At 43.5% G+C, this 17,662-nt stretch overlaps 1 protein-coding gene across 2 annotated transcripts; it reads right to left on the bottom strand.

Moving 5' to 3' along the window:
• Positions 1-2,794: 2,794 nt before the first annotated feature.
• On the bottom strand, positions 2,795-14,669 carry UROD (uroporphyrinogen decarboxylase). 2 transcript variants are annotated; one of them, XM_075832063.1, is made up of 10 exons: positions 14,555-14,669; positions 12,610-12,722; positions 11,523-11,602; positions 11,335-11,397; positions 10,474-10,671; positions 10,229-10,390; positions 10,019-10,156; positions 8,072-8,172; positions 7,761-7,827; positions 2,795-3,237 (listed from the first exon to the last, which is right to left on the bottom strand). In XM_075832063.1, the coding sequence occupies exons 1-10, from the start codon at positions 14,575-14,577 to the stop codon at positions 3,079-3,081; spliced, it is 1,104 nt and encodes a 367-aa protein (XP_075688178.1). In that variant the 5' UTR covers positions 14,578-14,669; the 3' UTR covers positions 2,795-3,078. The 2 variants fall into 2 exon arrangements, with proteins under 2 accessions (XP_075688178.1, XP_075688177.1); XM_075832062.1 differs by lacking the exon at positions 14,555-14,669 and adding an exon at positions 14,402-14,460.
• Positions 14,670-17,662: the final 2,993 nt, after the last annotated feature.

Raw genomic sequence — 17,662 nt, 5'->3', positions numbered from 1 at the left:
TTTGATTGTTTTTGCGTGAAAGGAACTTCAGACGTCTAAATTCTGCACGTAATCAGGATTTCAGCTATACAAGCTGTGATTTGTCTGTCCAGGAGGAGGCGCTGTATGCAACGCAGCAACATTGAGGAGGTCAATGCTAACATCCTGGGCGCTGCCGCTATAGCCGGACGCATTCACAGGACACAAAAAGGTCCAGAGACAGACACTTTTTTTTTTTTTCAACTGTATAAATCTATGTAGCGAGCTCCCCCTAGTGGTGACTGCAGGCAGCAGAATCTTAGATGTAGCACATAAAAAAAAAAAATATGCTTCTAGCCCTATAAATATGCAACATTAAATTAATGAGCAGATTTTTAGAGATTTTAAAAATAACAATTGTGCTGAGAGCAGCCTAATGGCTAGGCTGGGTTCACACGACCACATTAACGCCCGTAATGGACAGACGTATTTCGGCCAGAAGTCCCGGACTGAACACAGTGCAGGGAGCCGGGCTCCTAGCATCATAGTTATGTACGACGCTAGGAGTCCCTGCCTCTCCGTGGAACTACTGTCCTGTACTGAAAACATGATTACAGTACAGGACAGGTGTCCTGCAGAGGCAGGGACTCCTAGCGTCGTACATAACTATGAACTATGAGTTCGGTCCATTACGGACGTAACATGGTCGTGTGAACCCGGCCTTATCGTGATTTTTTTACAGCATAACGAGCAGTGTAGCTGTGAATCTAGCACTGGGGTGAGAACACTTAGGCCTTATTCAGACGAACGGGAAATACGTCCGTGCAATGCGCGTGATTTTCACGCGCGTTGCACGGACCTATATTAGTCTATGGGGCAGTGCAGACAGGTGCGTGGTTTTTACTCCGCGCGAGTCCGCTGGAAAAAAAAGTCACGACAGGTCTGTTGGGCGTTTTTCGCACATCACGCACCCATTGAAGTCAATGGGTGCGTGAAAACCACACTAAGCACTTCCGTGCGAATAGCGTAATTCACGCAACAGCTGTCAAAAGGATGAATGAAAACAGAAAAGCACCACGTGCTACAAACATCCAAACGGGAGTGTCATAATGATGGCTGCGCGAAAATCTCGCAGCCACGCATCATACACTGAGGCCACACGGAGCTGTTAAGTGCCTTTTGCGCAGGCAAAACGCCACATTTTTGCGCGCGCAAAAACGCCACGCTCGTGTGAATCCAGCCTTACTAGAAGCTGCATCAATGTTTCTCTGCCTCTTTTTCACTCTGCTACTGCTCGCCTCCTCCCCTATCCATTCACTTCTATGGGCAGCTGTAACCTAGTCCCTCAGTCTCTAACACATATTACAAAGTTTCTTATATTTACTTGTACTATTGATTTATGCACAGTTTGTTACCATTTAAGTACGACATTCACTTTAAAAAGATCACCAAGTGCGCATGTTGATACGTGGCAAATTCATCGCAGAATCCATCTCATATCTGAATAAGGGTTGGAAAAATCTGCCACACTAACCGCTCATCTAGATGTTCGCAACCGAGTCCGCAGCTGAACACTGAATATCCACAGCAAAGACCTCAAATCTGCACATTACGGGTATGTGCACACGTAGTGACCAAAAACGTCTGAAAATACAGAGCTGTTTTCAAGGGAAAACAGACCCTGCTTTTCAGACGTTTTTTGAGCAACTCGCGTTTTTCACTGCGTTTTTTACGTCCGTTTTTGGAGCTGTTTTCATTGGAGTCTATGAGAAAACAGCTCCAAAAACGTCCAAAGAAGTGTCCTGCATATAATGTATAGAAGTGTCCTGCACTTCTTTTTACGAGGCGTAATTTTATGCGTCGTAATTGCTGTACGACGCGTAAAATTACGCGTCATGGGAACAATACAGCGTTATACCCATAGAAAGTAATAGGCAGATGTTTAACAACGTATTTGAGACGTATTTTCAGAAAAAAACGAGGCAAAAAACGCCTCATATACGTCTGAAAATAGGTCGTGTGAACCCAGCCTTAGGCTGAGTAAACACGACCTATTTTCAGGCGTAATGGAGGCGTTTTACGCCACAAATTAGGTCTGAAAAACCGCCTCCAATACATCGGCAAACATCTGCCCATTACTTTCAATGGGTCTTACGATGTTCTGCGCCAACGACCTGTCATTTTACGCGTCGCCGTCAAAAGACGGCTCGTAAAATAACAGCCTCGTCAAAAGAAGTGCAGGACACTTCTATACATTATATGCCGGACACTTCTATACATTATATGCCGGACACTTCTATACATTATATGCCGGACACTTCTATACATTATATGCCGGACACTTCTATACATTATATGCCGGACACTTCTATACATTATATGCCGGACACTTCTATACATTATATGCCGGACACTTCTATACATTATATGCGGGACACTTCTATACGTTATATGCGGGACACTTCTATACGTTATATGCGGGACACTTATATACGTTATATGCGGGACACTTATATACGTTATATGCGGGACACTTATATACGTTATATGCGGGACACTTCTTGGGACGTATTTGGAGCCGTTTTTCATGGACTCCAATGAAGAACAGCTCCAAATTACGTCCGTAAAAGACGCCGCGAAAAACGCGAGTACATGCATTTACGTCTGAAATTCAGGAGCTGTTTTCTCCTGAAAACAGCGACGCAATTTCAGACGTAATTGCAGTTATCGTGTGCACATACCCTTATTTCCGCTGACAATGTTCTAATCCCTAATCACAACAAATACGCAGTGCGCACGTAGTCACATAAGGATTGATCACACCACACACCGCATGTCACCTCCAGAGGGGGCAAATACCCATTTTATAGAATTTTTTGGTCACAATGGGTTGTGTAACTTTTTCCTCCAGCTCTTCAGAGGGATATGAAGCGGCTTCCGCTGTACAAAGATGAGGACAGATCCTTCAAGTCCAGGCAAGAGGTCACCGCTTAATGTTTCTGCCTAAAACAGGAAGGTGGGTGGGGGGGTAATTTCTGCTATGAACATCTCGTAATTAACCCCTAGGGCAGCATGGCCTCTGCGCGTAGTCCATTCTCCATGCCGATCAGGGATCCACCCTCAGTTCTCCTTTTTCTCAGAATATTTATGTACAGCAGAAATAAAGGCCCCCACGTGCTCCGGGTCCATGTCTGGATACAAACCATGACCCAAGTTAGCAATGTAGCCCCGGCACCCGAAGGCCTCCAACATCTTCTTCACCATCTCCTCAATGTTCTCCTGCAGAAATAAAACAACAATCTATAGAGGACGACACGGAGAGACAATCAATACAGCCAGCTCTGACCACACGGTAAACACGCCGATCTAACCCCAGCAACCAACAGGAGCGCGGGACGGGAAGCGCAGCACATATCTCAATGACAAAAGTGGTTGTCACTGATCAATTCACTGATTAACTAAGCAGAATGTCTTTACTTCCCCAACACTAACTACCAGGACACTGCCCCCTATATACAAGAATATAACTACTATAATACTGCTCTTATATACAAGAATATAACTACTATAATACTGCCCCTATATACAAGAATATAACTACTATAATACTGCTCCTATATACAAGAATATAACTACTATAATACTGCTCTTATATACAAGAATATAACTACTATAATACTGCCCCTATATACAAGAATATAACTACTATAATACTGCCCCCTATATACAAGACTATAACTACTGTAATACTGCTCCTATATACAAGAATATAACTACTGTAATACTGCCCCCTATATACAAGAATATAACTACTATAATATTGCCCTCTATATATAAGAATATAACGGCTATAATACTGCCCCTATATACAAGAATATAACTACTATAATACTGCCCCTATATACAAGAATATAACTACTATAATACTGCTCCTATATATAAGAATATAACTACTATAATACTGCCCCCTATATATAAGAATATAACTACTATAATACTGCCCCCTATATAAAAGAATATAACTACTATAATACTACCCCTATATACAAGAATATAACTACTATAATACTCCCCCTATATACAAGAATATAACTACTATAATACTGGCTCTATATACAAGAATATAACTACTATAATACTGCCCCCTATATACAAGAATATAACTACTATAATACTGCCCCCTATATACAAGAATATAACTACTATAATACTGCCCTATATACAAGAATATAACTACTATAATACTGCCCCCTATATACAAGAATATAACTACTATAATACTGCCCCCTATATACAAGAATATAACTACTATAATACTGCTCCTATATACAAGAATATAACTACTATAATACTGCCCCTATATACAAGAATATAACTACTATAATACTGCTCCTATATATAAGAATATAACTACTATAATACTGCCCCCTATATATAAGAATATAACTACTATAATACTGCCCCCTATATACAAGAATATAACTACTATAATACTACCCCTATATACAAGAATATAACTACTATAATACTGCCCCTATATACAATAATATAACTACTATAATACTGCCTCTATATACAAGAATATAACTACTATAATACTGCCCCCTATATACAAGAATATAACTACTATAATACTGCCCCTATATACAAGACTATAACTACTGTAATACTGCTCCTATATACAAGAATATAACTACTGTAATACTGCTCCTATATACAAGTATATAACTACTATAATACTGCTCCTATATACAAGAATATAACTACTATAATACTGCCCCTATATACAAGTATATAACTACTATAATGCTGCCCCTATATACAAGAATATAACTACTATAATACTAATCCTATATACAAGAAATAACTACTATAATACTGCCCCCTATATACAAGAATATAACTACTATAATACTGCTCCTTTATACAAGAATATAACTACTGTAATACTGCTCCTATATACAAGAATATAACTACTGTAATACTGCTCCTTTATACAAGAATATAACTACTGTAATACTGCTCCTATATACAAGAATATAACTACTGTAATACTGCTCCCTATATACAAGTATATAACTACTATAATACTGCCCCCTATATACAAGTATATAACTACTATAATACTGCCCCTATATACAAGAATATAACTACTATAATACTGCCTCCTATATACAAGAATATAACTACTATAATACTGCTCCTATATACAAGAATATAACTACTATAATACTGCCCCTATATATAATAATGTAACTACTATAATACTGCCCTCTATATACAAGAATATAACTACTATAATACTGCCCCTCTATACAAGAATATAACTACTATAATACTGCCCCCTCTATACAAGAATATAACTACTATAATACTGCCCCTATATACAAGAATATAACTACTATAATACTGCCCCTATATACAAGAATATAACTACTATAATACTGCCCCTATATACAAGAATATAACTACTATAATACTGCTCTTATATACAAGAATATAACTACTATAATACTGCCCCTCTATACAAGAATATAACTACTATAATACTGCCCCCTCTATACAAGAATATAACTACTATAATACTGCCCCTATATACAAGAATATAACTACTATAATACTGCCTCTATACACAAGAATATAACTACTATAATACTGCTCCTATACACAAGAATATAACTACTATAATACTGCTCCTATACACAAGAATATAACTACTATAATACTGCCCCTGTATACAAGAATATAACTACTATAATACTGCTCCTATATACAAGAATATAACTACTATAATACTGCTCCCTACATACAAGAATATAACTACTATAATACTGCTCCTATATACAAGAATATAACTACTATAATACTGCCCCTATATACAAGAATATAACTACTATAATACTGCCCTCTATATACAAGAATATAACTACTATAATACTGCCCCCTATATACAAGAATATAACTACTATAATACTGCCCCCTATATACAAGAATATAACTACTATAATACTGCCTCTATATACAAGAATATAACTACTATAATACTGCCCCTATATACAAGAATATAACTACTATAATACTGCTTCCTATATACAAGAATATAACTACTATAATACTGCCCCCTATATACAAGAATATAACTACTATAATACTGCCCCTATATACAAGAATATAACTACTATAATACTGCCCCTATATACAAGAATAGAACTACTATAATACTGCCCCTATATACAAGAATATAACTACTATAATACTGCCCCTATATACAAGAATAGAACTACTATAATACTGCCTCTATATACAAGAATATAACTACTATAATACTGCCCCTATATACAAGAATATAACTACTATAATACTGCCCCCTATATACAAGAATATAACTACTATAATACTGCCCCTATATACAAGAATAGAACTACTATAATACTGCCCCTATATACAAGAATATAACCACTATAATACTGCTCCTATATACAAGAATATAACTACTATAATACTGCCCCCTATATACAAGAATATAACCACTATAATACTGCTCCTATATACAAGAATATAACTACTATAATACTGCCCCAATATACAAGAATATAACCACTATAATACTGCTCCTATATACAAGAATATAACTACTATAATACTGCCCCTATATACAAGAATAGAACTACTATAATACTGCCCCTATATACAAGAATATAACCACTATAATACTGCTCCTATATACAAGAATATAACTACTATAATACTGCCCCAATATACAAGAATATAACTACTGTAATACTGCCCCTATATACAAGAATATAACTACTATAATACTGCCCCTATATACAAGAATATAACTACTATAATACTGCCCCTATATACAAGAATATAACTACTATAATACTGCTCCTATATACAAGAATATAACTGCTATAATACTGCTCCTATATACAAGAATATAACTACTATAACACTGCTCCTATATACAAGAATATAACTGCTATAATACTGCCCCTATATACAAGAATATAACTACTATAATACTGCTCCTATATACAAGAATATAACTACTATAACACTGCTCCTATATACAAGAATATAACTGCTATAATACTGCTCCTATATACAAGAATATAACTACTATAATACTGCCCCCTATATACAAGAATATAACTACTATAATACTGCCCCCTATATACAAGAATATAACTACTATAATACTGCTCCTATATACAAGAATATAACTACTATAACACTGCCCCTATATACAAGAATATAACTACTATAATACTGCCCCCTATATACAAGAATATAACTACTATAATACTGCCTCCTATATACAAGAATATAACTACTATAATACTGCCCCGTATATACAAGAATATAACTACTATAATACTGCCCCTATATACAAGAATATAACTACTATAATACTGCTCCCTATATACAGGAATATAACTACTATAATACTGCTCCTATATACAAGAATATAACTACTATAATACTGCTCCTATATACAAGAATATAACTACTATAATACTGCTCCTATATACAAGAATATAACTACTATAATACTGCTCCTATATACAAGAATATAACTGCTATAATACTGCTCCTGTATACAAGAATATAACTACTATAATACTGCTCCTATATACAAGAATATAACTGCTATAATACTGCCCCCTACGTGTAACAGGCGTTCATTATGTTTCCGCCTCTTCACAGATCTGGTGACATTTCTCTTCATGAATATTTTGGCCCCTTTGGTCGCTCTTATAATATATGGGCACCGGTCCGGTCTCGGCGGCGCTCACCTTGTTGGCATAGAGGGCGCACGGGTCCAGGTTTCCCTGCAGCGTCACTCTCTTCCCGGTTTTCTCCCTGTAATGAAGCGTTAGAGGTTGGGATCTTCGGTTCCTCTGGTTATAGGTTATGGTGCTGAGCGGTGGGATTTATGGCCGTACAGGTTAATATTCTATATGCACCGGAGTCGTGGACTTATTCCAGAGAATGTGGCGGCAGAATGAAAGATTTACAGCGGCCGCCACCAAGTACAGGAAGAACCTACTGGACATGGACTGTCTGATCACCTCCCCTCCCCCTCCCCGCAGCTGCCACTTCTCACCTGGCTTCTTGGGGTCGGATGGTCCAGTCCAGTCCGACCACCTCGTAACCCGACTGGGACAGATCCTCTAATGCATAATGAGCGTCCTTCGCAAAGACGATCTGTAAGACAGGACAATACTCCACAATGAGCACCAAGAACATAACAATTCACCATCTGCCATAAAATCCCACGAGTCCGGCATCCGATACAACGGAATCTCGGCCTCCGATAGAGGAGAGGACATGCAGTAGTAGTTCTACGTCTCCTCTGATGTCACATGATAGAATATTCTATGTTACAATGACTTTATGATGAGAAGTGTTAGGCCCTGTTCACACAGTTGTTTTGCAGAAAAAAAACCTGCCTCAAAACTCCTTCAGGAATTTTGAGGCAGATGTTGACCGGCCTGCGCTTTTTGCTTTCGTTTTTTTGTCTGTGGCCATTGAGGACCGCAGGCAAAGAAAAAAAAAATAATAATAAAACTAAACACACAGAAATGAGCGCTGCAGGTTTTTTTTTTTGCCTCCCACTGATTTCAATGGGAGGTCAGAGGCAGAATCGCAAGAAAGGTTATGCCGCTCTTTTTCCTGCGAAAAATTTTCTGTGTCAAAATCAGCACCAAAAAACTCAGAGTGAACGAGGCCTTTGTGTCATGAGGTGGGTGCCCGCTGTACCCGGCCTCTACAAGATGTCCATAAAGAGTTAAATTAGAGAGCCCAGAAAATGCCCAGAGACGAGGGGGAGGGGCACATATAGCAAAGTTAGGCCTTATTCACACGAACGTGTGTGTTTTGTGCACGCAAAAAATAGTGTTTTTTTTGCGAGTTGCAGTTCCGCGTGTCATCAGTGCTCGGTGCGTGGCTGCGTGATTTTCACACATACGCCGTCCTTATGACACGCGGTTTTGAGGTTTAGCAAAAGAAATGAAGGAGGTGGTTTTATTTTTTCCTTCATTTCTTTATTTACTGTTGCGCGAATCACGTGCGTCACACGGAAGTGCGTCCGTGTGCGATTTTCACGCAACCCATTGACTTAAATGGGTGCGTGATGCGCGAAAAACGACCAAGTACAGGACATGTCGTGAGTTTTACACAGCGGACACAAACTGCGTGCAAATCACGGACTGTCTGAACGGCCCCATTCACTAACATAGGTCCGTGCGACGCTCGTATCACGGACGTAATACACGTTCCTGTGAATAAGGCCTTATTCGTAGAGGACCCTTCTGATTGGTTCTCTCTGCGCGGTAATCGGTTACTGATCTCGTGCGATCAACGCAAATTTACGTCTGGATTAAAGGAATTTGGCTCCATGAGGAAGATGTGGAATTAGAGGCTGAAAACCGAATACGTCTCAGATAATTGTCTAGACTGATACAAGTGTAACAAATCCTCTGCCGTGAGGTTAACAGCATGGAGTCGAGACTGATACATTGTAACACGATCAGGAGAGATTTGCATACAATTGTGGCAAACCCTCAGCTGTGTGAGCAGGTCAGACTCTGAAAGGTCAGGAATGAAATCAAAGTCTATGAGGAAGATGCAGAACTTTTCATTACGCGGCGATGCAGATTATAAGGCAGCGTTCACACGTGACGTACTCGCAGTATCCGCCTATGGGAAAAATATTCTACGGTAGAAGATTTCTCTGGTCCTTGCGTTGCGGAATATTTCTCCTATAGACAAACACTGTAGAGATTTCCGCAGCGCGTGTTTATGCAGCGGGAATATAATGCGAGTACGCCACATGTGAGCGCTCCCCTAGTCAGGAGATCAGCACTCAGAGCACCCCCAGAACAGCCCCTGGAGCTGGATTTGGGGGGCTGCTGTTTATTACCCCTGAGAAAGACGTGTGGCTGCTGCATCAGGGACAATGAACGTTGTGATGTCATCGGTTACTCTGACATCACATCTCTATAAGTCTGTGATCACATGACTCGCGCCGGTGCACACGTGATGGACTCACCATCGGTACTTGCTCCAGTCCCTCCGTCTTCAGCTTCTTCTTCACCCTTCTTGAGATTTGCTTAAGATACGGCAAAGAAAAGTCTCCAAACTGCTGGGGGCCGAGGCAGCCAGCGTGAGACTCAAACACCTGCAGAGCCTGGAACACACAGAAGAGCATCAGCACGAGACATCAAACCCCCCTGAGAGCAACCACCAAAGCCTGCTCTACCTGCGCTCCTGCCGCCACCTGCCCCACCAGATAGTCCACAATGACGTCCGTCAGTTGCTGCAGCAGCTGGTGACTGGCGCTCGGGTTGTGGTAGAGCCAGCGCTTGGCTTTGGACATGGTGTTGGAGCCTCCTCCTTCGATCATATAAGTCATCAGGGTCCACTGTGAGGAGAAGACACGGCGATCACTGAACACGTCCGACACCTCTACATTCCGGTCACGGACATCCTCCTGGAGACACTTACCGGAGCGCCGGCGAATCCAATCAGAGGAACCTGTCCGGCTATTTTATGACGAGTCAGCGTGATCGCCCGAAAAACATAACCCAGCTCCTGAGACACGTCCACTGTAGGCTTCAGTTTCTGCAGATCCTCTGGGCCCTTAAGAGGCTCTGGAAATACTGGACCCCTCCCTGGCTCCATGCGGATCTCCATCCCCAGCGCCTGAACCGTGCGAGAAAATAAAGTAAAAACGGAGAACGTGTTACATAGTTTGTACGGTTGAAAAAAGACACATGTCCATCAAGTTCAACCAAGGGATGGGAAAGGGGAAGTAACTGAAATTAAGTGTATGGCCCTTTAAGACTGGAGCAGCTATAGAGGGGGACACATGAGGTTGTATGGAGTCATTTCCTATTGAGTGACGCCCTCTAGCGGACATGACGGTTATAACACCACAGGAAAAAATTAATAATGCGAAAAGTTGTTTAATTTGGCGCAATTGGGGTCAAATTCATCAGAACGCCGCATCTCACATCGGATTCACCACTTCTATTCCTTACGTTGCGTCACGGCTGTCGACCAGTATTTTGCGCCACAAAATAAAGCAAGACTAAAATTGGTACAAACACTGCAAGTTTTTTACCCACGCCCTTCTAATGTAACTTTTTCCAAAGCCGGATTAAAAATGGCGCACGTCTGTCAGTAATATGGAGCGCGTCACTTGCAGATATTTTTTGGCGCATTTTAGGTTATACATTTTCCCGTTGTGTCGGAATAATCGTCAGCGCTTTGAACTTGGAGCCATCAGGGAGCCGACATTAAATATCTATATCCTCACACATCAAACATATATACACACACACACACACACACAAACAGCCTCACCTGCGGGATCACCAGGATGTCCGAGAAAATAATCGCAGCGTCCAAGGGGAACCGGCGCAGCGGCTGTAAGTGAAGAGACAAAGAAATAACAGCAAACGATCTTCTCCCAGAGCTCAACACGAACACCCCAAAAATTATAATATAAACACCCCCCCCCCCCACTGTCGCAGCGCTATTTCCATGGTTACCTGTAGAGTCAGCTCGCAGCAGACCTCGGGGCTCCGACAGGACGCAAAGAAATCCTGAGCGGCGCGAGTCTCCCGGAACTCTACACCAGGAGAGAAGGAAACATGACGACGAGCCACTAGAGGGCAGCACTAATAGAGGGGTATTCTAGGGCGTTACATTCACATCTATAGGGGGGGGGGGGAGGCACTGTCCTCTGGTGTATTGCTCTCTGGGAGGTGCAGGTTTTTTTTCCCACCTTCATTAGACTTTATACAACACTACTACTCCCACAATGCACCACAGCAGAGAATGCCCTGAACCAGAAGGAGGTGTGTAGATGGATGTGAAGCCTGAGAGCTAAAGGAAACCAGCAGCAATTGTGAATGCAGCTCTGGATGTGACTGGAGCATAAGACAGGATGTAACTTAAAGGAGAACTACCAGAAGAGGACAATTAAACCACTTTCGTGTTTTAGAAGTCTGAAAACGTGTTATTATAAGTCATTACTGTGCACATTAAACTCCTCCTTGCAAGAATAGAGTCTCTTGTTTCCCCATGACAACACTTCTTGCCCATGTGCTCTGACAACCAAGTGTTACTGTAGGGGCGCTGAGTCACATAGCAACCAAATTCCAGCTTTAGTTCTTCCAGCACAGGTAACGAAATCACATATCTAAATCTAAGTCCCTCTGATAACATTGAGCAGTAAAAGCACAAGAGCAGGAAGTGTTGTCATAGGGAGAGAGATGAAGAAGCTCTTCTCACAGGGGGTCCGTAATCTTTGATTTTTCAGGACCGGAATAAGATATTTAGAATTATTTTAAAAAAAACGATAACAGAGGCTTTCATGTGGATCCTCTGATCGTTCTACTTTAGTTTACATCATTTTATACTCCAGTCACATCCAGAGCCGCATTCAAGAGATCAATGAAAGTAAAGCAGAGTTTTTGTGAAGTTGCTCCACATTACACTCCACCAGCGCTCTGCAACCCGAAGCTCCCCAGCCGTGGTGAACCACCACTCCCAGCATGCCCTTGAGTTGTAGTTTCTCAATAGCTGGAGACCTTCAGGTTGTAGTCCACTGGTTTTATCTATAAAACTACCTACCTGGCAAATATCTGCCCGCCTGTCGCATACACCACACAGGAACATGGCGGCACTCCTCCCCCCGAGCGGCGCGCAGAAACGTGTCGTCCTTCAGAGCTGGGAAACCCTGAGGCCTGAGGACAGAACGGTGATCACTAAACATCGCAACATTGTAACAGCGGATTGTAAATATTTATACATTGTATCATTAACATGGAGAGATGGCTCCGCCCAGTCCAATTACATATCATACAATTAGCGCTACGTGTTGTAGCCCCGCCCCCTGCGGCTGATCTCTTCTATTATTATTATACATTAGGGATCGTCGCACTTGTTATATTAATAGAGGGGAGATAAACAGCTGCCAGAAACCATGTGGAGCCGCTTATCTCCAGAGTCTGTCTGGAACCCCCATAGAGAATAAACTGACTGTAGACCCATCGGCTGCTGCTAGAGCCCCCCCAATGAGTACGCACCACCAACCCCCGACAGTACACGACCCCCACAGACGCCTGACGTCAGGACACGTGGAGGAGCAGCGGCCGCTCAACATCTCCCGTAAGTGTCACGTCTGCAGGTTCGGGGCCGTTATCTGGAGGCTGCAGATGAAACCTCTAAAGGGGGTGTGGGGGCCCCACCCTGCTGACAAGACACTGACATAACAACCCTGATCAGGGGGGTCATTCACTGGCATCTCAAATCTCTCTGCATATATGGGGGGGGGGGGGGTCTTACAATGCCCCTGTGTGACCCCTTATTAGGGTCAAGAGCCGGTCACATGAAAAATGGTGACCCCCGGGGGAAGGGACGGTTTAATATTTACCTGCCTGAGGTATAACCGCCGCCATGTTTACCTGACACCGCCTCCGCGCGCTCACGGCTACACAGGGGACTCAAATATCGATTTATTGTAGTGTTAGGACGACGCCGCCACAATCATCCCGGTCACATGATCAGAATAGTAATAATAACGGCATCATCATGGGGGAGGGGGGCTTGGAATAACAGCGCTCAGGTCAGAAGTTACCCCAATGTCGCAGGGCCCCACAACTCCGACACAATATCCCTACAGAGGCCGAGAGAACGCACTTAAAGGGACCCTACATGTTCATAAACCGCAGCCTCACCATCCAGATTCTGCCATCGAGTGACAACCGTGGGGGGAGGGGAGGCAGTGAGGACGCAGGCGCTTCTACGGTACGATCACCCCCCCCCTACAGAAGTCAGGCGCAGCGGTACCTACAGCGCAGCATTTTATGCAGGTCCCTTAAAGTCCCTTCTCTTGGTTCCCATGGCGATATTGTATCACACGTTGTTACATTATAGTTTGGCTTTATCAACGAGACTATTCACACATGCGTTTTTTCACAGAGCGTGCGTCCGCTGCGAGAACCTCACAACATGCCCCTTTTTGCAGATCAGACTCATTTATTGAAATCTTTGGGCGAGTAAAAAAAAAAATCAGACAGCGCAAGGGCGACAGTTGTAATTTCTCCTAAAGGAACGCAGAAAAAAAACCAAAAAAAACACAGGAAGAGCTCTACGCTGTAAACGCAAGAGAAAACGGCGCCTGTGTGATCATGTGACCTTCTTGTGGAGCTTCGTGGCCGGTTATCGTGGGTGAAAATAAACGAATGACATCCGGCTGTAAAAAGCGGAGACATTGATTCTTTTAGCGGATGCGCTGGTGTGAATACGGCCTTACATCGTGTGGTTAAGAAAAAAACGGAAACGTCACGTTCTGCCCCTTTAAGTCCCGCTCCGCAGGTGCCCGCTGTTCTGCCACCCAGACCCTAAATAATGAATAACCCACCCTGGAGACCTCCACAGCGCCCACCCCGGACCATGTCTGCGCTCTGCGTATCAGCCTCAGGTCAGTCACGTTATAGGTGACCCCAGGGCTGCGGCCCCCAGCACATGACGCCCTCACACCCCCCAGCACATGACCAGCCCCCGTCATACTCACTGCAGGTGACCCGGCTGCTCCATGGCGTCAGGAAATGACAGTAAAGCAGCCGCTGCCCTCAGCCCTTCTCCTGCAGACCACGCCTCCACACGGGCGCAGCCATAGATTTCGCTTATCTAACGACCACGCCCCCTCCGTATTACTCAATGCAAAAGAAGAACGGCAGCCATTGGTTAGAGGCCTCTCCGCTGCCCAATCAGGATTGAGGGACGCAGCCAGTGTTGCTAAGTAACCGAACGACGGGCAGGAAGTAGTGGTGCGGCAGTCAGTGTGACCTTACCGTATTTATTATACTATGCGCGCACATTAAAGGGAACGTCATTTAGGTGGAGATGATGGGAGTTGTGGTGGATTTCAGCAAAATAATAATGACATGATGTTGCTACTGAGTGTGTTATTGATTTTGTTTCTGGGGAACTTTACTGAGCAGACTATTACTTCTCCTGAGCAGACTATTACTTCTCCTCTGCAGAGTATTACTTCTCCACTGCAGACTATTACTTCTCCTCTGCAGAGTATTATTACTTTTCCTCTGCAGACTATTACTTCTCTGCAGAGTATTATTACTTCTCCTGAGCAGACTATTAGTTCTCCTCTGCAGAGTATTATTACTTCTCCTGAGCAGACTATTACTTCTCTGCAGAGTATTATTACTTCTCCTGAGCAGACTATTACTTCTCCTCTGCAGAGTATTATTACTTCTCCTGAGCAGACTACTACTCCTCTGCAGAGTATTATTACTTCTCCTCTGCAGACTATTACTTCTCCTCTGCAGAGTATTATTACTTCTCCTGAGCAGACTATTACTTCTCTGCAGAGTATTACTACTCATGTGTATTGATCATCTTACGCCATGACGCCTCTGTACAGTGAATCTTGCTGCCTTTCTGTGGTCACCATGACATCATATAATGGCGTTCACATAATGCGGCGTTTATGGGCCGCGCTGCTCTAGTGACTTTACTCCTATAGCTCAGTCTCTCCCTAAAGAGCTGACAATCTAATTTTCATATCCCAGACCAGATATAGTGAACACATCTGCGGCACGTACGGAGACCTGTAGAATCATGAGGATTATAATCCCAATAATCTGTACAATAATCTGCCGCAAAATACACCTGAAAAAACGGTAGCTGAACGCCTGCAAACATCTGCCCATTGAATTTAATGGGAAAAACGGCATTTCCTACAGACAGGGCGTTTTTTATATTAAAACGGCGGCGTAAAACACCACCCCGTAAGCAGAAGGAGCAGGTCACTTCTTGAGCCATTTTTGGAGCCGTTTTTCCTTGACTCAATAGAAAAACCGCTCCAAAAACGGCCGTAATAAAACGCATCAAAAAACGCTTGTGGTTACAAAAATGGCTGAAAATCGGAGGCTGTTTTCCAGCTCCGTATTTTACGGCAGTTTTTCGTTGCCGTGTGAATATAGGCAGACACTTTATACATTCGAAGATTTTATTTTTCCGTCTCGCTGTTTGTGAAGCGTTGTCCGGATCAAGTTCGGGCATTTGGCACTGCCAGCAGGTGAGACGGTCGGATTATGCACACGGCTTATTTTCGGCCGCTTTTCAGGCCGTAAATGGATGAAAAATCGGAGTCAGAACGCCTCCAAACATCTGCCCATTGATTTCAATGGGAAATACGGCGTTCTGTTCCAAAGTGGCGTTTTTTTCGCAGCCGTTTTTAAAAACGGCTGCGTAAAAAAACGCCCACAAAAAAGAAGTCCCTGTCACTTCTTGAGCCTTTTTTGGAGCCGTTTTTCATTAACTCTAGAAAAACATCTCCAAAAATGGCCGTAAAAAATGCTGCAAAAAATGCGAGTTGGTTAAAAAACGGGAAAACTAGCTGTTTCAGACGTTTTTTAACCCACTCGCGATTTTCACAGCATTTTTCATGGCGTTTTTCGCAGCGCTTTTTACGGCCATTTTTGGAGCTGTTTTCTATAGAGTCAATGAAAAACGGCTCCGAAAACGTTCCAAGAAATGACCTGCACTTCTTTTTCGTGGCCGTTTTTTTATGCAGCCATTTTTCAAAACGGCCGAGTACAAAAATGGCCCACGGAACAGCACGCCGTTTTTCCCATTGAAATCAATGGGCAGATGTTTGGAGACGTTCTGCTTCCGATTTTTCAACCGTTTTTCAGGCGTATACGGCTCGAAAAACGGCCGAAAATAGGCCGTGTGAACATCCCCTAACCCTTGAAAATCTCTGTATTTTCAGCCTTTTGTTGCTAAGTGTGTAAACACAGCCTCATAATGGTGAGGGGCGTCTGGGGCAGGGGGGCCACCAATCCCTAAATTCCTGGACAGTCCGTTAAAATAGAGGGTTGACCTGCAGTGTCTGTAATATCTTCTTTCCTGCTGTTATAGAACTACAAGTCCCAGAATGACAGGGACTCCTCCTCCGAGGCAGAACATGAAAGAATCCAAAGTGCACGTGGCGGCCGCAGCTGTGGCCGGAGATCGCGCCGTGTCCTCCCTGTGTGTTACCAGAAGATAAAGAGTCAGTCACAGATTAACGTTATCAGACGCCACTCAGCCGGGCGAGACCCACAGCAAGTGACCCAGGAGCCGGGCGAGACCTACAGCAAGTGACCCAGGAGCTGGGCGAGACCTACAGCAAGTGACCCAGGAGCCGGGCGAGACCTACAGCAAGTGACCCAGGAGCCGGGCGAGACCCACAGCAAGTGACCCAGAAACCGGGCGAGACCCGCAGCAAGTGACCCAGGAGCCGGGCGAGACCCACAGAAAGTGACCTAGGAACCGGGCGAGAACCACAGCAAGTGACCCAGGAACCAGGCGAGACCCACAGCAAGTGACCCAGGAGCCGGGCGAGACCTACAGCAAGTGACCCAGGAGCCGGGCGAGACCTACAGCAAGTGACCCAGGAGCCGGGCGAGACCCACAGCAAGTGACCCAGAAACCGGGCGAGACCCACAACAAGTGACCCAGGAGCCGGGCGAGACCCACAGAAAGTGACCTAGGAACCGGGCGAGACCCACAGCAAGTGACCCAGGAACCAGGCGAGACCCACAGCAAGTGACCCAGGAGCCGGGCGAGACCTACAGCAAGTGACCCAGGAGCCGGGCGAGACCCACAGCAAGTG

The sequence above is a fragment of the Rhinoderma darwinii genome, chromosome 7 (assembly GCF_050947455.1).
Source record: "Rhinoderma darwinii isolate aRhiDar2 chromosome 7, aRhiDar2.hap1, whole genome shotgun sequence".
NCBI classification, from domain to species: Eukaryota; Metazoa; Chordata; class Amphibia; order Anura; family Rhinodermatidae; genus Rhinoderma; species Rhinoderma darwinii.
This window is presented reverse-complemented; position numbering and strand designations above follow the sequence as displayed.